The sequence below is a fragment of the Vipera ursinii genome (genome assembly GCF_947247035.1).
Source record: "Vipera ursinii genome assembly, chromosome: 1".
NCBI classification, from domain to species: domain Eukaryota; kingdom Metazoa; phylum Chordata; class Lepidosauria; order Squamata; family Viperidae; genus Vipera; species Vipera ursinii.
In genome coordinates this window covers 230923356-230946797 of record NC_139512.1, presented here as the reverse complement: position 1 = coordinate 230946797, position 23442 = coordinate 230923356, and the positions used below count along the sequence as shown (strand labels likewise).

Below are 23442 nucleotides of genomic sequence, written 5' to 3'. Positions count from 1 at the left end.
ATAATAGAACACTTGTAATCTGGAGCCTATTGCTTGTCTGATTAATTTTTTAGAAAACATTAAACTCAACATGGTTACTTTCATAGTTTCTATGCTCCTTGATTGCCCACTTAATTCTTCCAATCATGCAGTCTGACTTGTAGGCCATTCATTTACCTCAATCCTACTTTGATTTTGACTCTTCCTTTATGCTTGGCAATTGCTGACTGTCCGATTTTTAGTTACTTTTCATGATTCATTCCTAATATTCCTCACCATCACCAGAATTACCCACCTGCATTTAATTGTAAAATAAATCTTTCAAATCAATGCATTTTGCCTTTTTTGTTTTAGCTCCATTTCCTTCTCTTCTTTCCTATCCTCAGCTATCTACACATGATTTTAATCTGACCTAAATATTTCCTTCTCTGACACTCTGAATTGCAAATTTTTTAATCTTCCAAGAAACTGAATATTCAGATTTATACTTATTATTCAGAGTTCAAGTCAACCAGGGTCAAATGGTTTCCTATGACCAGGGGTCGGCAACCTAAAAAAGAAAAAGAGCCACTGGGAACCGGTTCCATCACAAATTAAAAAAAGAGGGAGCCGCGTGCGTGTGTCCATGCACGCGCATGCGCAAAAAGGTTTTTTGCGCATGCGCGGACGCACGCGGCTGCCATTTTTAAAAAAATGAGATGGAACCGGTTCCCGGTTGCCCGATGGCGACGGCCCGTCTGCAAAGCTGCCGCTTTCGGCAGCTTTGCAGACGGGCCGTGGCAGCTTCCGCAAAGAGCGGCGCCCCTGCCCATTCCGAGAGGTGCGCGCGCACCTCTCCGAACGACCGGAGGTGCGCGCGTACCTCCGCGCGAATGGGCAGCGGTGCCGCTCTTTCAGGAAGCCCGCCGCGGCCCGTCTTTGAAGCTGCCGAAAGCGGCAGCTTAGCAAACGGGCCGCGGCAGCTTCCGCAAAGAGCGGCGCCCCTGCCCATTCCGAGAGGTGCGCGCGCACCTCTCCGAACGACCGGAGTTGCGCGCGCACCTCCCCAAACCTTTGGGGAGGTGCGCGCGTACCTCCGTGCGAAGGGGCAGCAGCGCCGCTCTTTCAGGAAGCTGCCGAAAGCGAAGGGGCAGCGGCGCCGCTCTTTCAGGAAGCTGCCGAAAGCGGCAGCTTCCTGAAAGAGCGGCACCGCTGCCCGTTCTCCGAACGACCGGAGTTGCGCGCGCACCTCCCCAAACCTTTGGGGAGGTGCGCGCGTACCTCCATGCGAAGGGGCAGCAGCGCCGCTCTTTCAGGAAGCTGCCGAAAGCGAAGGGGCAGCGGCGCCGCTCTTTCAGGAAGCTGCCGAAAGCGGCAGCTTCCTGAAAGAGCGGCACCGCTGCCCGTTCGCGCGGAGGTACGCGCGCACCTCCCCAAAGGTTTGGGGAGGTGCGCGCGCAACTCCGGTCGTTCGGAGAGGTGCGCGCGCACCTCTCGGAATGGGCAGGGGCGCCGCTCTTTGCGGAAGCTGCCGCGGCCCGTCTGCTAAGCTGCCGCTTTCGGCAGCTTCACAGACTGGCCGCGGCGGGCTTCCTGAAAGAGCGGCACCGCTGCCCATTCGCGCGGAGGTACGCGTGCACCTCTCCAAAGGTTTGGGGAGGTGCGCGCGCACCTCCGCCCATTCGGGGAGGTGCGCGTGCACCTCTCCAAACGGGCGGTGCCACTCTCCATTTGGAGAGGTGCGCGCGCACCACTGCCCGTTGGAAGAGGTGCGCGCGCACCGGGCGGCTGGGAGCCGCAAGAGACGGCTCAAAGAGCCGCATGCGGCTCCGGAGCCGCAGGTTGCCGACCTGTGCCTATGACAAATCCACAAGATGGGGATGGCTATTCAAAAATAAAGTTAATTTTTCTTATACCTATTACATTTTTCTTATTTAAATTTACCGTATTACATAATTGTCATTAAAATGTATCAGCTAATAATAGAGAATGGATCATATAGTTTAATGTTAATGTAAGTATAGTCCTTGACGTATGACAATTAATCCCAAAAGTTCTGTGGCCAAGGGAGACAGTTAAGTGAGTTTTACCTCACTTTATGACCTTTCTTGCCAGTTATTAAGTGAATCACTGCAGTTACGTTAGTAACACAGTTAAGTAAATCTGGCTGCCCGTTGACTTGTCAGAAGATTGCAAAAAGTGATCACATGACCCTGGGACACTGCAGCCATCCTAAATATGTGGCAGTTGCCAAGCCTCTGAATTTTGATCATGTGACCATGGAGATGTTGAAGTGGATGTAAGTGAAAAATGGTTATCACTCACTTTTTTCCAATGCCGTTGTAACTGGACAGTTGCTAAATGGATGACTTGTAATATCAAATATTATTTTGAAAGTGGCAGAGCTTTTATTTTCTATGCTTATTTTTGTGAGCAGTAGGTTTCTTCTTAGGGAGCAATTAAATCATATCAATAAGTAAACAATGGTTAATAAATTTCAAAAAGATCTTTCCTCAGCTTTAGAATGTATTCCAAAAATAAATGCCTAGTACAAGGGAAAACAAAGCATGCCCACAATTCTCTTACAAAACCTATATTTTTCAGGGAAAGAAACAATACAATATATAGTATTTGGAGAGGTCCATTATCAATGAAAGCAATTTTCTTGGAAGCAGGAATGTGCTTGCTAAAATGCAAAAATATAAGCATTAAACAAAGAAGCTATGGAGTTTGCAAGAATGATTGACAATTAAAGGAGCATTATTGTTAGAAAATAAACATTTTAATCACTATATTACATGTCTTCCATCTTGTAAGGTACCTTTTTCCAAAACCATCTCTTATTCAGCAAATTCTAATCTGTACTAACACTGATGATGTTACCTAATTTGGCTAATGAAACATCTGCAAGAAAACAACCAAGTTCAGAGAGCACCAAGGACTCCTAATTTCAACCCTGAGCTACAGATATTTTCAATGTCTATGTAGAGTCAGTTATGCAATCATAGTTGTTCCAAGGATGCTTTTCCAAAAGGCAACTTTGTGTGTTTTTCCTTGAAGATGTTCCGCTTCTTAGAGGAGAAGCAAAACGTCTCCAAGGAAAACAAAATCCAGTTGCCTTTTGAAAAATCACCTTGGTACAAATATTCTCCTTTATTGGCATCTCTTCCCTTCCTGAGGTTACTGTTATTTATTATGGTTCATTCATTTTTACCAATAGTTGATGGAATGAACTATATGTAACAAGTTACACATAAGGGAGTGATATTTTAATGCTTCTTTCCTACTAGTTGTACTGAAATTCCCTGGATTATCCATGCTTTATTTTGTTGTCCCTCCTGTCTCAAATTATGCCTCACAACACATCTATGCCACCTCTTCACTTTGTTTTCTTGAAATGTTTTGGAAAGCCTTTGATCATTCTTTTAGTCCCTATTTGTTTAGTAACCCCATTTCTTCCTATGTACTTCTCTATTTTTTGAGGACTTCTCATCTCTTATTTGAAATCTGGAATAACAAAATAGAAGAAAAATCTTAGTCAATTTAACTTTGTTAGTCTAGATTTTATTTGTAAGGACTTTGAAGATTGGAAAATGTTGAACTAATAAATGATATTATTCTGCACAGCCCTTTGCTCATTCTGCAATTAATTAAACTATAAATTTGTATTCATTTATTATACTCATACCTTACCTTATAGGGCAAAATTCTTCCAAAGTGTTTACTTAACAAGCTGCCATTACTATAATATGAAGTAGCATCTCAGGAAGAGCCAAAGTATGAAAGAAAATCATAACACACTGTAGTTTGTTTTTTTACAATACCTGATGCCAGATTTCTGATTGTATCTACTGATTATTTTGTGGGAATGGGGCATACATAGCAAATATTTAGCATTTTAAAGCTTTTTTTTTACATCAAGGTTAATGCCTTATTCGTATATTTATGTGAGAGTATCAAAGTGCACTTAGGATTTCAGTCTTTGAAGCACTGATCTTTTAGTCTGCTCATAGGTTTATCTGCAGGATTCTCCCACTGATTATGATGAGACTATACAGAGAACATCTTATACTTCTACACAAATATCCAAATAGACATGAATAAAATAGCACAAGTTGGGAAGCATAAATATTTAAAATTCACAAGAAACCCCAATTTCATTATCAAAGTGACACCCATTCAACCATCATTTATTATTATGGTTGGTCACACAGTCAAGCCATATGTTTAGACTGGATTTGACATTTTTTGTCCACCTATTAAGTCCTTCTCAAAGACTATGATAGGCAGATATTATTATTATGCCAGAGTGGTCTAGCAGTTAAGGCAGAGGTCTTCAAACTTGGCCATTTTATGACTTGTGGACTTCAACTCCCAGAATTCCTCAGCCAGCATGCCTGGCTGAGGAATTCTGGGAGTTGAAGTCCACAAGTCATAAAAAGGCCAAGTTTGAAGACCCCTGAGTTAAGGCATCAGGTTAGAAACTGGGTAACTGTGAGTTCCAGTCCCACCTAAGGCATAAAAACCAGGTGTCTTTGGGTGACACTTTCCCAACAACTCAAAGTTGTTCTTGTGAGGAAAACAGGAAAAGGAATACTAGATATATTCACTACTTTATTTATAAAAATAATAAAGATGGGATAAAAATTAATGCATGCTTAATTATGAGTAATCTACAGCTAGATTCAGACTAAGCTTGGTGAATACTTAATAATTCACATCCTAACCAAGGACCTATCAATTATTAAGATAGCAACTAAGGATATAGGCAGTTCCAAGCAAGATGGTTATTTTTGTAAAATTAGGATGTACAGTTCTGATTGATGGAATCCTTTGTTCCAAGGGTTGGTGTAACAGATTTCTTTTTCCATAAGCATTCAAATTTGATCTGCTAGTCCTGGTAGATTTTCTTGTTTTCATTAACTGTTTTATCAGACATAACAGGCCTGTCTGTCTGAATTTTAAATTCCCATACGTCTTAGGCTGCTTATTTTCCAAAACTTTTTCAACTTGATTCTAGTTTTATTATTGCAGCAAAAATTATTATGAATAAGCTTGTTACCTTCTTTCCATGACAGACGTATAGTTAAGAGGCCTTTGGAGAGTTAGATAGCTGAAAATGAACACTAATTAAAGGGTTTCACAAGTGATGGAGAAAGAAAGGTTGAAAGTAATTATGGGTGCTGTCTTGTGCCAAATGCTGTCTTGTGCCAGATGTTACTCTACTCACTCTTACAGGAAAATTCCAGGCAATGTCTTCAGTGCCTACACACATGCACACACAAGAATTTACCCTAAATCTAGCATATGCTTGCATTTCTGTTGAAAACATACAGACTGATTATATGCATGAATGAATCAACATTTTGGACAGTCGCTTTTTTTTTAAAAAAAAGGTAGCATCAAGCAATTTATGATATAGCATTTTTAATTTGACTAAATAAAGCCATGTGCAGGGTTTGCAAACTGGCTACTATATTTAAATAGGATTTTAAAATAGCCTAACAATTTATTTTAATCACATATTATTGAGAGAAAGTTTCTTTCTTATACCAAAGTGCAAAATCTATGTTCGTAGGTAAGGCGATTTAATTAAGGGTTTCTTTTTTTATGCACAATGCTCTTAATTTTACTAAATACTTTAAAATAGGAGGTTGAACAGAGTAGTGCAATGATATCTAACAGAAAATCCAATATACTATAATCTTCCACAGAAAAATCACATTTTTACTGATCTATTTATTAAAAACCCTGTGGGTTATTAAAAATTACCAGTCATGAATTGTAAAGGCAAGCCATATTTATACATCTTTCTGTTATACTGGTTTAGCCTATTGCTCCACATCTATTAAAATCAAGCAAACAACTGTGAGAAGGTTATCATTTGTAGAATCAAAATACCCCTTAAAATATTTACATTTTATAATATAAAGAATAGGAAAACACAAGTCTCATGTACAAGCTTAGGTATTCAAGTTTTCAAAGCATGAGAAATAGCTAAAATATTAATTTCAGCTGAAAGCTAGGGCTCTCAAATTGCCGCCAGGGTGGTGGTGGTCACTTTAAAAAAACAAAACAAAAAACCCTCCTTTGTGCAGATGAACCAGAAACATGGTCAACCTTGATCTAGGGTTTGCTGTTCCTTTTGCCAATAAAAACCTAGAACGAGCAAAGCTTGAGAACTCCTGTGAATTCTCCTAGAAAAACACTTAACGATTAAAAGTGGAAAAAATGTATTTAATTCCAATCCTAACATTATTGACATCACTAGTTTTATTCATTTCAGGAGGTGGCCCATCAATGACAGAAAGGCTAAAGCCAAAAAATACCTCACAAAAAAGTGTGCCTCAAAGCAGTAAAACCTGGACTGCTTCTGCTCACGGACAAATTCATTCTATCAGAAATGCCCAATAATTAATAATTAATACGGTTGGAATTCCCTCTGCTGCCACCATTTTCTTATTCTTTGGAATCATTTAAATTCATGAAGCCATCAACCCTATTCAGCCCTATTCAGCTTGAGCTGAAAGTTGCACTTGAACAGGGCTGCATTACAATCTCTCAAAGCCAATGCTGTGTTGTCATATTTAACAATACAAATCCATATTCACGTTTGCTGGAATAGCTCCAAATGCAATGTACAAATCACCAAAGGCTACAAATAGCTTGACTGAAGCCCAATTTGACAAAGAATCTGTATGTATCTTTTATTGCATATTAAAAGAAGCCCCTTTCATTTTTCTATACAAGCAGTGTAAAATGTTCCAACTATTCAACTTTACTCCTATGTCAAGAGATTGTAAAAGAAAATGAATGTGCGGTACACAGATTGGTACCAGAACAGACTTAATCCTACAAAACATTAAACATTGAATATAAAAAGTAAGTATCGATGGCACAATTATACCCAAGCATATAATATACAGACAGCTTTAGGACATATTTAAAACATATTATGTTCTATTTGTTTAGAACTAGAAGACAGACTGTGCCTTCTTTCTCTCATTTTTTTTTCCTTTCACCTTTTGCTTTTACCACGGTCACTCGGGTCCCTGTCTTTGTGATGCCTTTCTCGATTCTTTTCATTGTCTTGCTCCCTTGGTCGTTCCCTACTTTTTTCTCTTTCTTTCTCATGAAGGTGTTCACTTCTAGGAACATCCTTCTTTTCAGGATTTCTACTTTCTCGTGAGGATTTACTTTCAGAGTCCTTATCGCTATGTGAAAGCCGCAACCTCTCTTTGTCTCGATGCCCTTCCTCCCGGTTTTTCCTTTCCCTCTCTTTCTCTGAGCTTCTGTCTCGGTGTCGACTTCTTTCGGGATCCAACTCCCAGTCGTGCCTGCCCTTTTTGGCGTGGTGAGATTCGCTATAAAACCTTTGCCTTTGTTGATCGTTCTTCCTCCTGTTGAAGGCCCTCTCCATGTGAGGACCCTGCCGGCCTGCCCACGGGTCACTGTGACGCCTTTCGGGCCTTCTAGTGTTTTTGTTTTGATAAAAGTGTTCAGGCCCTGAGAATCTTGATGGTTTCTGGGTGACAGGAGGGGCTGGTGTAACTGGTCCAACAAAGTGGGGTAGCTGACCTGGCAGGTGAAGTATAGGAGGCCAAGGCATGAGAGGGCTTTGAGCAAAGCCAAAGCCTGGAGGTGGAAGGAGCGGTGGGGGCAGATGATGTGGAAACCCAAATACAGGAGTGTTCTGTGGGGAGAAATTAGGGGTAATGGCCCCTTGAAACTGAAAACCAGGGGGAGGTGTTTTAGCAGGGGAAAAATTGGGTTGAGGAGTCCTAATTGGTGAGAAGTTTCCACTTCCGGCAGATAATTTGGTACTTAAGTCAGATTGATGGCCTGTATTTTCCGTTTCAAACTGAGATGATGATGATGATGATGATGACGAGGATGATGATGATGATGAAGAGGGTGGTGGTGGCGGCGGCGGTGGCGGCGACAATAATCCTCTCACAGAATTTCCAGTCTCAAGGTTTTGCATCAAGGTGTCATTAAGTTGTGAGGTACATGCACTATCTCCTTTAGGTGCTTTTGAAACCAATGTTGTCTGGCATGCTTGATTATCGGCCTGATCTGAGGCTAATTCATTTCCTGAAATCTGCTTGTTATCAACTTTTGACCATTCAGATTCTAAAGTATCAAGGTGCTGTATATCTTCATTTCTAGTACTATCGCCTTCACTTTCTGAACTATTGTTCTGTTGGCCTCGTCCAGCTGCTTGCCTTGGGTCTCTCTTAAGATTAATGAACGGTGGAGATTTGGAATTATGAATGGTCATAGTATCAACAGATGCTGTTCCAACATTATTGCTCCCCACTCCTTTTCCAGCATTTGAAGGAACAGGAAAAATTATGGTCCTTTTATTTTCCTGAGGAACATTATCTGTATCGCCGAACTTTAAACTGTTTTCTGGAGTCTCCTGGTTTTCCTTACTCTGTGACAGAATAGTTAAGTTTGCTAAAAATACCTCAGTAGAAACATCCGGTGGTTTTTCCTTAAGGCTTAGACTTGTAAGAGTTCCTGAAGAGCAAGGGAAATCTGCTACTGATACATCCACTGCTAAGGTATTGTTGATGGTTTCTTTTACATTGTCCTTTTTATGCCTTGTATCTTCACCACCCACTGAAATGTCTATGTTTTCTTCCTTTATGTTTGCCTGTTTCTCTAATAAAGGTAGCTCTTCATTAACTGGCTTGTCAACTGTGGGTTGGATATATTCGGGCATCTGCCCCGTGGTATCCAAAAGGCTTTGAAGAATGTCATCTACTGGCAGTGGCTTACTTGCTAGTTCGAGCGCAGATGATTGATTTTCCCATCCAACCAAAACCCCAGGAAGGAAACGTAGAGGTTTGGGAGGTTCAAGTTTGATGCTCTCCACAGCAGGTTCATTCACTGTGACATCTTCTGTACTAGATTGTTGGGATTTGATCCTCTGCTTGTGCAGTACTGCAGTGAATGAATTAAAGAAATCATTTTCTTCCTCTCTTTCAGTTAGCTCAGAATGAAGAACTTCTGATTTGTTCAGTTTACTTTTTTTCTCTGGTTGCAAATTTTCAGGACTCTCTTCAGCATGGGTCACGGTTGAATTAGCTACAGCACTAATCTGCCTTTTTAGCTTCTGGCGAATTATCAATCCCAGCAGCAAATTGGGTCGATGGACTTCAATTCCTACACACACACACACACACAAACATATATATAATATTAATAAAGGAACAATGTAATAATGGGAAACATGTATCTTGGATATTTTTTTTTAGTTAAAACAAGCCACTCTGTGTCTCTACAATGCCAGATAGCTTAAATGGTTCACTGATGTTACAAAATGTACTTTAAGAAGCACTGACAAAATTTCACTCTCCAAATAACTATGTAAAAGTACATTTTACACTGTAAAATACTTAACTGTTAAATCAAAAATACTGATTCTATCCATGAGCTAAACAGGAAAAGAAATGCCTGCTTTCCATGCAAAGCTTCATATCAAGCTTCATTTCCAATATTCATGAATGTTCTGCATTCAAACTGTTTTGACTTCTAGCATAGTTTAAAAAATATATCTCAGAAAATAAAAAGGGTTTGTTCTTGGTTTTTTTATCAATAATATTTTAGTGCAAAGGATAATTCAGCCTATCTTTGTTACTTACCAGGACCATCAAAAGGTACCAACTGGTGTGGAATTTTATCAGAAGCACCTAAAGGGATAATATATAAATCCTTGATTTGCTTCATATTATTAGCTGCTACACCATAACGTCTTCTGCTACTGAAGTACGCAAAAAGCGAAGTATATGAAATCTGATCCTCTTCTGTAACAGGAGTAAAACGAACCACACATATTTCCTATTATGAAAAAAGGCAAACATTTATTAATTGTTGCCATGTTCTTAAAATAAAGACACACACACGCACACATCAGTTTTCATTCCCTGGGCTATCAAAAAGTTTGTACTTCATTGATTTTAGATGCTCGGAAATTCAGTCATGATTATCATAGATAGCAAACAAGTAAAAGCCACTCAAAGCTGCTAGATAGTGAAATGGGTGGCATGCAAACTTAACAAATAACTAAGTAAATAAGAGTGAAAGCTCTACAGTTTCTCATATTGCTATTGCAGACCAGCAAGACACATGCAGTTTGAAGCTATCTTAAAATAATGGTAATTAAATGCTGGACTATTTAAATGGATCTAATTTGTAAGCCTATTGATTTGTTACTGAGGAAGGCAAACTTAAAATGTATGCAATATAGTAAATGATTCTCTCGCTCAAAAAAAATATTGAAACAAAGTTGTGCAAAAAATCATATTATGTATTTTGAATATATGAAACATTAACATGAATAAAAATAAAATCGTTTTTCATAAATTAAAGGTCTCAGATGCCACCATAAGTATAAGAATTTTAGTGCTTAATGGTATTTATAAAATGGGAATCTGTACAAGTATCACAGTTACAAGTTCTTTTCTTCCTTTGTAATACTCTTCTTCCCTTGGGTCTTTCTGTACCTTAATTTATCTAGGCTTCTTATACTGAAATTGAACATAGTATCTAGCTACTGGAGTCATTACTGAACAAGGAACAGTGCAGTTTATTTATTTTCTGCATTGGATTTCATATAAACAGTACTGATGAATTTATTTCAGGTAATAACAGCACCAGCATGAAATCCTAATCATTTTAAAAACCACAGAACATTAAGCATCTAATGCCACATTATATTACAAGAATACATTTTTACCTTTGTACCCGAAGCCTTTATTTTTTCAACATATTCCCAAACAGTCTGAGGTGATATCCTGCCACCTACTTGGATGCTATCTGGCAAATCCTACAGAAGAGACGTAGATGTATATTTTTTATCACAAAACAATATTTTTTCCTCAATAAAAGAAATTAATTTTCATAATCTATATGCAAAAGTCCATTACTCTAATGCCCTCTTTGGTGATATTACATTGCAACATTTCATTGTCCACAGTAAAAGAAAATTCAAAAAGTCCCCAAGAAAATGGTAGAATTGTTGAGTACGCCATACATTACCTCTGTTAGAGTTTCAAAAGAACCAGAGATTGGGTAAGCCTTGATAACGAACTTTGCCACAGATGGCATGTTGATAAACCCTTTCCAAATGAAATTCAAACGAGCTAGAAATAATGTTTCACTTTCAACAGTCCCAGGTGTTTCTGATCTGAAACATAGGAATGAAGGAAAACAAAGCAACTTAATGTGGTAAGCAACTTACTGCATTAAATATGGATGCGTAAGGAAAGAGAAGGAAGACACTTTTGGAAGATATTTCCTGTATATGTCTTGGTGAACGGAGGCCTTGCTGGCTTTTCTTTGTTAGCAAGACAATTTTGCAAGCCAAATTGACACTTGAATGCCAGATCTCAAGTTAGCCTGAATCTTTCAGGAATACAGGAGATATCGTTGAGATTGGACAGCTATTCTTCATGAGTAGATTGTGGAAATTGTCTTTTTTATGGTCAGTTCATGAGTGGAGTGGCTGAGAGTTGGAATTTATATCAAATTCCAATTTGCACTCTATGGACACTATGCTTGACTGAGCCTTATATTTTAATCACTTTTTTCAATTATTTTATTTATTCTTTCATATTGGAAAGATTAAGACCCTTAAGACTAGCAAGGTTCTACTGTATTCATTAGAAGACTTTGAGGACTGTACACTAGAGCAGAGGATAAAAAAAAATGGAGCAGAAATCCTTAGTGTAACTTTTAACTACATTTCAGCTAAGCTTTTTGGACAGAATGGATCAGATGCTTTATAAAATTATAAAACAAGAATGAGCTGCAATTAATGTTTATGAAATTAATTTGAAAGGGGACTTACGCTATGCAAATGGATCTGATGGATGACTTATTCCCTACAGAAGATGAACAGATATTAAATCAGAAAAATTTTCCCCCTCTGGATATACAAAAGAGCTCTGCTAAGATTTGAAAGAACTTTTTTAGAAGTGACAAACAAAAGGATAAATTAGAGAAATCTATTAAAGTTCTGAAGGATTTTTGTCTTGAACAATAGATGAACAGCAAACCTTTTTTGTGGGGAACAGGTTTTTTTGAAGAGATCAAAAATTATACTAATTTTTAGGATAATATAAGGGAAGGTTTATAAGATTGGCTTCTTTGATCAGGGTTAAAATAAGAAAATTATTCTATCTGACTGTCCTTACTGGACTTTTGTTGACAAAGATTGATTTGAGTATTTTGACTTGGTTTCCTTAGCTAATAAGAGAGGAACTAAGGAGTAGTTAAATCGAAGTTTCATTTAAAAGGAAATAATATTAAATAACATGAATGTAAGTTATAGGATTACTTCTCTTATGTGGTGATTTAAACTATACGGAGTAAGATCTAAGACACAGTATTTAGCATTTCCAGACGTTTGTCTTCTTTGGAATATAAAACATCCCACATAATTTCATAAAGGGCTTTTGAAATTCCCCAATTAAATAATTTGCAAAACAGTATGGTGGGTGGTAGAAGAAATAATGTTTAAAACTTTCAGCATTTACAAGTTGTGTAATGCACAACTTCTTACTATTCTCACAATATTCTTGTATAGCATGGTATGGCATGGCCTTGTGTTGCATTATATTATAATAGTATTATACAGATTTGCGTCATCTTGAAATGAAAAGCACAGATGTGTTGCAGTACCAAGGCATTTCAGTCTGTTAAGAGTAGGAGAAAAAAGAAGACAGAAGGAACAAAGTAATGTTCACTTTGGCAAACAGACTTCTGAAGTTTTCATATATTACAGTTCAGTTTGAAAAACCTGGACATTTTTTAAAATTTTCACTTCTGTTTGGAATGTTTTACTACCTATCTTCATTTATGGAAAATGGCTATCAGCCAGGAGAGCAGAATATTTTTATTTAAAGTGCGTACAGTAGCTTCTATTTTCTTATATACTTGAGTAGCAATCACAAATGATTACCTAGAGCTGGAAGTGGATGCAAACGCTGGATTTGACAATTCTTTATCTTCCTCTAATAATTCCAAAGCTAAGATATTTGTTGTTGAAGTAAGTGCATCTGCTATATTGTCAGCTTCGTTATCTGATGGCTTCCGAGCAACTCCAATTGATACTTTCACTTTTTTCCCAGAAAGATCATCACTGGGTGGTGCCATTCGACCTTGAGAAGAAAATTAAAAAGCTTTATTGAGTATTTGTCATATTAAGCCTGTTTAAAATGATTATAATGTATAATAACAATTACTGCTGTCACTAAAAAATCTTGCTCTTTGAAATTAAAAAGACAGTAGTATGTATGTATCTAGAATTTGACTCAAGCAGTTAAATGATGTTTGGATAACCATCAAAGAGATGTAGATTAATTTTAATTTTTCATAGAAAAAGAAGCACAATAATGATGAAGTTTTATTAAAAAAACAACAACTTTGCCATCTTCCTATTTGTCTGCAGTGAACTGCAGTTCTGGAGCTTTTATGCCAGGTTTAAATTGCTTTGTTTTGATCTTCATCTATTCACTGGTTTAATACTTCAAACTATAGTTTGAGACAGACTCATTTAAACTAAATATAGTTAAGAACTATATTCTTGTTCTGGAACTTCTGAGGGAGAGAAAAAGTTTTAACTGCCTTCTAACAATCTGGCCAGATGCAGGTCAGCTTTGAAGCTTCGTGTTAGAAAAATGACCAGTGCCAAAAAAATATTGCTGAACTACAACTCCAAGTAGCCATGACAAATGTGACCAATGATGAGAAATGCTGGATTTGTACTCAGTAACATCAGGTTACCTGTAGGTTCCCCAGCCCATTTTGAACTATCATCCAATCAGTTAGAAAACATATTTTGTTAATTTGGTCTTTGATACTAATATTACCGAATTTAGCATCCATACATTATTTAAGGTAAGCAGCAACCTCTAAATGTAGGCAAAGCAGCAGAATCCCATTTCTGACATTTGATTTATATCTCACTGTTCCTTCAGAGGCTCAAGACAGTATAGATAGTACAGGTTTGTTTGTTTGTTTTTTGTTTTGCACAGTACTCTCTGGTGGTAGGTTGATCTGAATGGAAGGATTTGCAAAAAGTCATTCAGTGAGCTTCCCTGACTGAGGATGGATGTGAGCCTAGAGCTCCAGGGTGCCAGATCAAGAGCTTAATCATTACATTTCTCTGACTTGCACAGTGCACCCGAAATCAGCTTTGCTTCTTCAAAATTTAGGGCACATGAAAGATCTCCATTTTTAAGATGCGGTTTGGAGTGATTCTGAATGACCTTGGAAGTAAAGGGCGAAAGAGTCACCCTGATTAGACTGTTAAAGGATCTGCATCATACAATATTGGCTGGAGTGACCGACACAAATTCAAATAATCACTTGTCGAAGAAACTTGCTTTATGTCTTGAGTCATTCTAACTTACTTCCTGGGATTGGTGAAAGTACAATTGGATATCATTTTACAATTCTACTGAGAAACTGCCATTATTCTGGGTTTTAAAGTGAGAAGAAATGCTAAGGACCTAGCAGTTCAAATAGCACATATAATTTTTAAACAAGCTTGTGTATACTACCTGTGCAAATTTTACAATTAAGATCAAATAGGTGGTTTTTATGTTGACTTGTTGTATCAGAACTGGAAGATTCATTAGCTTCTTTAACTTTTTCAGTTTCCTCCATCTTTTCTACAATTTTAATTGGAGCAGGTTCCTATGTGAAGAAGACAAATTTTATAAATATATACACATTCAGGTCCTTTGATCATAATAAACATCACCTACATCATTTATTAACATTGCTTTATAAAAGAAATAACATTCTGCATTTACTAAAGATTGTAGAATCTCCATTGGCATTATGCTGAGTAACTTAAAATGACTTGAGCAACACTAAATGCAATAGTAGAGTAAGAGTGGACTAGCTTATTGTTTACTGTTATCAATTCTGTTTGAACTCTTCAATAAATTAATTTCAATATAATATATGTACACAGATAAACATGTCATCCAGTATTAGAAGCAATTAAACAAGAGAAAGTGCTTCAGATCCAAGGAATCCAGAGCTGTCTTCATCTTGATCCTGGAATTCCTATAAATTATCTCTGCTGAATAATATTTTCACAGGAATATTATGAAGGCTTATGAGGAAACATCATTCATATCCTAACTCCTGCTCATTAGAAGACGTAAATGTTAGGATTGAATCCTTGCTGTAGAAACTGCTATATTTTCAATGTTCTGGATGTTATAAGGAAGTAAGTTTAGCACAAAAATGTTTTCATTTACATACTGCTAGCTTTCTCTAGTAAAATTAACAAGGAAAACATGTAACTCATGAAAGGTACTCACAGATCTCTAAAGTAGGCTGAATAAATAAAAGATTAGACAACCTACATATTATATTCTAGTACATGGGTCCCCAACCCCTTGTCCGTGGACCAGTACCGGGCCACAGCATGCCAGCAACCAGGCCGCACAGACAAGCAAAGCCCAATCCACAAGATGCAGGCAGCACACAAAACCATGGCCCCTCCGGTCTATGGAAAAACCTCTGACCACAGAACCGGTCCCTAGTGCCCAAAAGATTGGGGACCTCCGTTCTAGTACATAAGGCCTGCTGATGAAAAATGTTTTACTGTTACTTTAATAGCAAATACAAATTATACCTGAATTTCCATAATAGTTGCTTCTTGCTCTTTAACTGGAGCTTCACTTTCAATTTCTATTTCTCCTTTATGAGTAATTTTGGTGATTGGTCGTCTTTCAACTTCCCTCTGCTCTTTTTCAATCATTTCAATTGTCTATCAGTAAACAAACAACAGGTTAGACATACAAGGCAAGACCCTCCAGAAACAGCAGACAAAGTTCTAGGACAGGGGTCGGCAACCTAAAAAAGGAAAAGAGCCACTGGGAACCGGTTCCATCACAAATTAAAAAAAGTGGGAAGCCGCGTGCGTGTGTCCATGCACGCGCATGCGCAAAAAAAGTTTTGCGCATGCGCGGACTCACGCGGTTGCCATTTTTTTTAAAAGTGAGATGGAACCGGTTCCCGGTTGCCCGGCGGCGACGGCCCGTCTGCAAAGCTGCCGCTTTCAGTAGCTTTGCAGAAGGGCCGCGGCAGCTTCCTCAAAGAGCAGCGCCCCTGCTCATTCGGAGAGGTGCGCGCGCACCTCTCCGAACGACCGGAGGTGCGCGCGCACCTCCCCAACCCTTTGGAGAGGTGCGCGCGTACCTCCGCGCGAACGGGCAGAGGTGCCTCTCTTTGAGGAAGCTGTAGCGGCCCGTCTCCGAAGCTGCCGCTTTCGGGAGCTTTGCAGACGGGCCGCTACAGCTTCCTCAAAGAGCGGCATCTCTGCCCGTTCACGCGGAGGTACGCGCGCACCTCTCCAAAGGTTTGGGGAGGTGCGCACGCACCTCCGGTCGTTCGGAGAGGTGCACGCACACCTCTCAGAATGGGCAAGGGCGCTGCTCTTTGAGGAAGCTGTAGCGGCCCGTCTGCAAAGCTGCCGAAAGCGGCAGCTTCGGAGATGGGCCGCTACAGCTTCCTCAAAGAGCGGCATCTCTGCCCGTTCGCGCGGAGGTACGCGCGCACCTCTCCAAAGGTTTGGGGAGGTGCGTGCGCACCTCTGCCCATTCGGGGAGGTGCGCGCGCACCTCTCCAAACGGGCGGTGCCACTCTCCATTTGGAGAGGTGCGCGCGCACCACTGCCCCTTCAAAGAGGTGCGCGCGCACTGGGCGGCTAGGAGCCGCAGGGGACAGCTCAAAGAGCCGCATGCGGCTCCGGAGCCGCGGGTTGCCGACCCGTGTTCTAGGACATGAAACCATAATTAAAGAGATGGAAACTGGATTCCTTTTTTATATTAGATTACCTTTAAAAACAAATGCCAGTAAATTAGTTTGTATACACGTTGAAAACCTGACAACTATTTTACATACTAGAAGTTATGGTTCATTCTCAAATAAAACATTTAAGGTTCAAAATTCTAGGATTCCAGGAATGTTAAGAAAATTATTCAATCGAGTTCATTTTACTAGAGAAGAATAAAAGTATAGTTATAATGCTAAAGGATGTCATCCGGAGAAAGATTTCTAGGATATTTTGGCCAGAGAGCAACTGGGGCAAGAGAACCAAAAATGGACATATAATGAATTACGGCAAGAGAGAACCAAATTTACTCCGTGCCCAAATTTTACATTAGGAGAACAGCTGCAAGTCTATATAAAATAAAATACTCAACTGAAACCAGAAGAAAATACTAAGTAATTTCCCACATGCTGAATGCAGGTTGTTAGGGGGTTGAATTTACCCTATTTAGCAGCTAGCTTAATGTGAGCTGAGAAGCACTGATCATTTGATTATTTAGGAATGAAAGGATTGGCAGGGACAACAACTTTTTGAAATCAAATAACCTATAAGGAGACCAATTCAATATGGTAGATAAGCCATACATGTCTATTTTCTCTTTTCCTCCATGCAGCTAGTTCTTTGGAAGCTAGTTCTTCAGGACTCATTCTTATGAGATGATCTGGAGTAACTTCACCTTTCAATACTCTTTTAAAAAGTATCTGGAAGAGGAATCAATAATTAGTTATATGTAATCAACCAAAACCTGCATTTTTTAGTATCAATTCAACAAGAAAAATATTAAGAACTGCAAATCAACTGAAATTCTATTAATTTCCCTTGCATGACAGTTTATCTACAGTAATTTTACACCAACATAAATATTTCATATTTAGTTTCAATTGTTTTTATATGGCGTAAATATACTAATAAGAAGAATTATTGGTTTTGTGTTTAAATACTCTAAAACATTCGGCAACTGAGCTGAAAAATTTAGGCCAGTCTTTGAACTTAAGAGCAAAAAGTAAAAGAAAGAAGCCTATAAATTTAAGAGCCTATACATGTAAGAGTGTAGCTGAGTATGAATTTTATTGCTGAAAGCAGAGGGGATACAAACACAAACTTCATCCATGTACATTTCTACTCTGCTAATCTGTATCTGCAGGGCTTAGGATACATGCAGAAAAACAGGATGCATCTCCTGTATTTCTGGAAGTAATGACTATGTTATATATAAAATATAATTAGATTCAATATAGATTTTTAATGGCGGTATTTCAAATCTGCCTTAAAAAGTTTAGTTAGAAACTGTTTCTTTTTTTTCCTGCTTATATAGCTTGAGATATGGCTTCTATATCACCCATATACTAGATCTATAACATAAATCAAATGATACAGTCCTAGTACAAATACACTGAAGACACTAGCATAAGGCTAAATCCAAAGCAGGGAGGTCTAGAAGTTAAGGCACCAGATTAGAAACCATGAGACCGTGAGTTCTAGTCCCACCTTAGGCATGAAAGCCAGTTGGGTGACTTTGGGCCAGTCACTCTCTCTCAGCCTAACACAGTGTTGTTGTGGAGAAAATAGGAGGAGGAAGAAGTATTAGCTAAGTTTGCTGCCCTGAGTTGTTTATAAAAATAGAAAGGTGGGATATAAATTAAATACATAAAAGTATTAATTATTTGTAACAGAATGATTTAGGAAGGAAATTGTTATGTTAAATCCTGAATTTTGCTTCCCTAGGATGTAATAACGTATTGCAGGGTTTTCTTTCAGTAAAGGTAATCCTTGACTTATGACCATTAGTTCAATGACTGTTCAAAGTTATAATGAAACTAACAAGAGATGACCAGTCCTCACACTTACTACTATTGTAGTGTCCCTGCAGTCACTGGATCAAAATTCAGCCACTCGGAACTGGCATGCATTTACAATGGTTGTAGCATACCAGTCATGGGACTGCCATTTGCAACCTCCCCAAGGGGCTACCGAGAAACAAAGTCAATAGGGGAAACCAGGTTCACTTAATGACTGTGGCGATTAGCTTAACAACTGCAGCAAAAAAAGGTCGTAAAATTGTGCATGACTCACTTAACGTCTGCATGGTTTAGCAATGGAAGCTCTATCCCAAGTGTGAGTATAAGACAAGGAACACCTGTATAACAGTTAGGCTGCTAGCAGGGACAGTATGCAATTTTCATTCATTCATCTTTGCTCATTCAGCATCCTATCCATTGAAATTTTATTCTGGGGAACGATCCAAAGGTAAAAGACAATGACATACTAGTAAAAATGTCTTCATCTGATTTTCATCAGCAGGACGTTTGTGGGCACAGCTCTATTCACATATACTATTATAGTTCTCTATTGAATCTATAGTTTAGGTAAAGAAATGTGAACCCCTATTTTAGGAGGCAAAATGCCTCTGAAAAAAATTAACAAGCAAGATATTTTAGCACACAAAAATAAAATTACAAGTGTTTTTATTAAATATAGATAGAAAAAAGTAGATTCATCCATTTGAATATGGAATAAAAAGTATGTTAGTAGATTTAACTCTAGCTCTGAGACTTCTAAAATGTTAATAATTGGGATGGAAGAAGAAATTATGAGCATTTAAAATTATTTTAGGCCTCCACAAAGAAAAAGAATTATTCTTTGAAGAGTTTCCAAGTACGTAAGAAATGTCATGACATACTTTATTTTTTGGATCTTTCAGATTAAATATCAAGCTTCTGTACTTATTTTTATACTTGGAATCAGTATCCCGGAAAAAAGAAAAGAGCTCTTTTTCAATTTTATTTGCAACTTTTGCTGCTCTTTCTTCAGGGATCTTCAGTGTTGAGTCTGCAAGCCTGAAAAAAAGACACAGATTTTATTTTATTTTTTCAGGAAACAACTGAAATAACAGGAATGTCTTTACTGCAGAATCCATACCTTTTCTCTAGAATTTCTTTCAGTGACTGTCTAACACTTTGTCTTATCTGATCAGCAGAAGGTTTGGCTGCAGAAGCAGGAGGTGAGTGTACATTACTTGCTGTTCCCTTCTCGCTTCTCTTTTTCTTCATTTCCTGCTTATCCTGAATACCTTTTGAAATATAAGCAAATTATCCATTTTAGAGAACTGAAGTATGGAAAAATAAAACTACATTTCTACAACTGATCATATTCTTAATAATGAGAACAAGAAGTTTTACTGTTGAAAAAATAAGGTGAATTGACTGAATTTAACACTGTTTGTAGACCGCCCTGTGACAGATGCTGTGAAAAAGCACAAAATCGTAAGTATAACAACAATAAAAACAACCAGCAGAAATCACAAAAAGTCTTATGTTGGGCATCTATATCTAGTGTGGTTATATGCATTGGAATAATATTTTTTTTATCTGCTTGCAGGGTCAAAGAAGGGATAGTGGGCCAACATGCCCCTGGCAAAAGTGGGATTGAAAGTGTGGGAGTAATCACAAAGAAGGCCTACTTAGCAGGCCCGCTCTAAAAGTTCACAGCACCACAGGAAGTTTCCATTCTGGCAAGGTACTGACCAATATACCCAAGTATTTAAAGGTAGCCACCAATATTTTGAATTGGGCCCAGAACACCAAACTTTAAATTGGTTTTATTCTGCACTGGCAAGGTTTCCCGCTAGCAACCTGGCTACTATGTTTTTCTGTCAACTACACCTTCTGAATCAGCTCCAAAATTAGAGTAATCTAAATGAATGGTGATCAGGCCAAGGACATCCTAATCCAAGCAGACTTTTAACTAGCATACCAACCAGATCTGGGTCAATGTCCCTGACTATAGCTTTCCCTGCTGTTTAAGTAAGAGCCAAGAGTCTAGGGTGACTTCCTAGTCATTAAAGGCAGCATAACCAGGCCAATATTACACAAATGCCCAGTTCCAAAAAATCCTCCAGCTTCAGATTTGTTCAAAAAGAACAAATTTCTTATTTTTAAGATTTAATTTGAGCTTCTTTTACCCATCCACATTATTAAAGTCTCCACATTACAAAATGGTTGAGGATTTCTATAGTATTGGTTTGACCCACAGTAGCAATGTATAATTGGGTAGGATCAACCTTACACCAACCAAACTGACTATCTTTCCTAGAAGTTTCATTTATATACTGAACAACCTTACACTGAAAATATTCAGTTAAAAGACAGTCTCACATTCTAATTTCAAAGCAAGTTTCTGATCACAGCTACTGACTCTGGAAAGCAACCCTTTCCAAGCAGAAACTAATTTTGCTTTCTTACTGCTTATTTTTCATTAACTTGGTTTCTAAATTTTTGGGGGGGTGACATCAACAGAGCAGAAGGTCATTGTTTTCCCCTGATAGACCAAGTATGTTAAATTCCAGAGAGCCTTTCTATTTTATTGCTCAAATATAGTATGAATAAAACTAATCGATCAAAATAAATAATATGAATTCCTGTCTAAATCTCAGAGGCACTATCCTTATTATAACCAATCAGGAAAAATTAATATTTTAAACCCATATATTTTCAGAAGCTCATACTTCAGATGTAGTGTGCAAAACTATAGTTATGTAAATTAAATCAGATTAAATTATATTCAGTATGAGACTTGTTTTAAAACAGAAAAGTTATTTTTTACAGTGTTGCATATTCCCACAATGGAGTGCCATTCCTTAAAAGAAGAGATTACAGGCAATTTCTAATAAATAAAAAAAACATAAGGTATCTTAGAAACTGTTAGCCTGTACTTTATAAGAATTTAAGGTTTATCCATGCTTAATAATAATAAAAAAAATAAACAGCTGACAGGAAAAAAGTCAATTTTAAAAAATTGCTTCATTCAATGAATCATTTTTCAGATTTGTTAAGATTTATGATATTGGTACCAAATGCAAAAAAACTATTCAATCTGATGGTTGTATTTCTCGCAGTTTTTGAATACAATTTACACATTTTGAAAATCATTATCAGCAATTTTGGTTTTAATTACCTTGCTTTAGTGTGCTTTCACTTGAACTGGAAACATTATCTTTATTCAATTTTTCACATTTCTCTTCAGAAGCTCGTCGAGGAACGGAACTCATTTGTCCTGTTCTTTTAAGGGGAATCTGCTGCCCCTTTTTACTTTCAGAATTTTTACATTCCAATACTGCTTTCCCTTCGCTAGATTCCTGAAACAGTTACAACACTAATTATAAACCTTTTTTCTGTCCAATTTTTCTTTAGTCTCAAGATCAAAGCCATCTATAGAAAAATATGCATTTATATAATCTATGCCATAACTTCAACATAAATTGTTCCCGATGGCTAACTACATAAAAAGAAAAAAATAAAATAAAATAAAATACCACTGAAATATGTATACCTTTACCAGACTAGAGGAGAAGATGAGGTATATGGAAAAAAGAAAAAAATAATATGTCCCCTTCTTCAATCCAGTGATAAAGACTCTCGTTCTCTGGTGAAAAATACAAATTAGACTTCATCTAGACATTGTAACCATGAAAGTTAATTAATAATAAAAGCATAAACCTATAACAGGGGTGTCAAACTGCTGGCCCGGTAGGCCAGATGCGTCATACTGAAACCACTCCCACCCCATTGCTGGCAATGGGAAAAAAGTTACAATACGTCGCGACACGTCATGTGACGTTGCGAATTTGACATCCCTGACCTATAAGGAACCATAAATCTTCTAAGGAACCAAATGTTCATATTTAATACACATTAAAATGCTGCTTTGCACCTTACAATCTTGGTTAACATTCCCTTGCAGAATTACATTTCTAAAACAATAGTTTAAGCAATACGAGCGCTGATTTGTTGCTCAGTGGCATTTTTAGCCGAATCTGAGCAGTCTGAAATATAACATAACATAAATATGAATAATTAGGCCAAAAGATGCTATTTTATGAGGTAACTGGACTTTGTTTTTGTTTTGTTTTTTGATGTTTCACTTCTCATCCAAGAAGCTTCTTCAGCTCTATGACCTGGATGAATGAGACTCTCCATAGACTTTGAAGGAAGGACAAGTTGCAACAAAATAGTTTTTAATTAGCAATTAATCTGGGATCCATGTTTAATAGCAATAGCACTTACACTTATATACTGCTTCACAGTGCTTTCCAGCCCTAAGTGATTTACAAATGTCAACATGTTGCTCCCGAAACTCTGGACTGATCTCAGAAGGATGGAAGACTATTTCAGGGCTTGACATTGAGTCAGGAAGCTGAATATCTATTCAGTGTTACATAATTCTTTATTAATCATACTTTAACTGGAAATGAAAGTAATATAAGTATACCTTATATATTAAAAATCCTCAAAAAAGATGATACATGTTTTATAGCCAACTAATTTAATAAAAATGTTAGCCCTTTCTTTTTCTATTTGGAAAACAAGTACCGTATATACTTGAGTATAAGCCGACTCGAGTATAAGCCGAGACCCCCAATTTCACCCCCAAAAACTGGGAAAAGTTGTTGACTCGAGTATAAGCCGATCCGCCGTTCTGCAAGCCTCCGCCGCCGGCGGAGGCTGGATCCGCGCTCTGCAAGCCTCTGCCGCCAGCAGAGGCTCGATCCGCCATTTTGCAAGCCTGAATACACAGGAATACCCTGTGTGGCCGCGGCTCTCGGGGAAGCCCTGGCTGTCCGC

General features: G+C 38.0%; 1 protein-coding gene across 7 annotated transcripts in view; it reads right to left on the bottom strand.

Annotated features, from left to right (window-relative positions):
• Window positions 1-6639: 6639 nt before the first annotated feature.
• Window positions 6640-23442, bottom strand: part of PHF3 (PHD finger protein 3) — a 60144-nt gene continuing 43341 nt past the window's right edge. For all 7 annotated transcript variants that reach the window (XM_083351204.1, XM_083351205.1, XM_083351207.1 and 4 more), the window contains 11 exons: window positions 21776-21956; window positions 19742-19892; window positions 19503-19659; window positions 17407-17523; window positions 15623-15757; window positions 14532-14667; window positions 12929-13127; window positions 11005-11152; window positions 10703-10792; window positions 9609-9804; window positions 6640-9129 (listed from right to left, as the gene is read on the bottom strand). In XM_083351204.1, the coding sequence (XP_083207330.1) occupies window positions 6977-9129; window positions 9609-9804; window positions 10703-10792; window positions 11005-11152; window positions 12929-13127; window positions 14532-14667; window positions 15623-15757; window positions 17407-17523; window positions 19503-19659; window positions 19742-19892; window positions 21776-21956 (3663 nt within the window). In that variant the 3' untranslated portion in view covers window positions 6640-6976. The remainder of the gene's footprint in view (window positions 9130-9608; window positions 9805-10702; window positions 10793-11004; window positions 11153-12928; window positions 13128-14531; window positions 14668-15622; window positions 15758-17406; window positions 17524-19502; window positions 19660-19741; window positions 19893-21775; window positions 21957-23442) is intronic.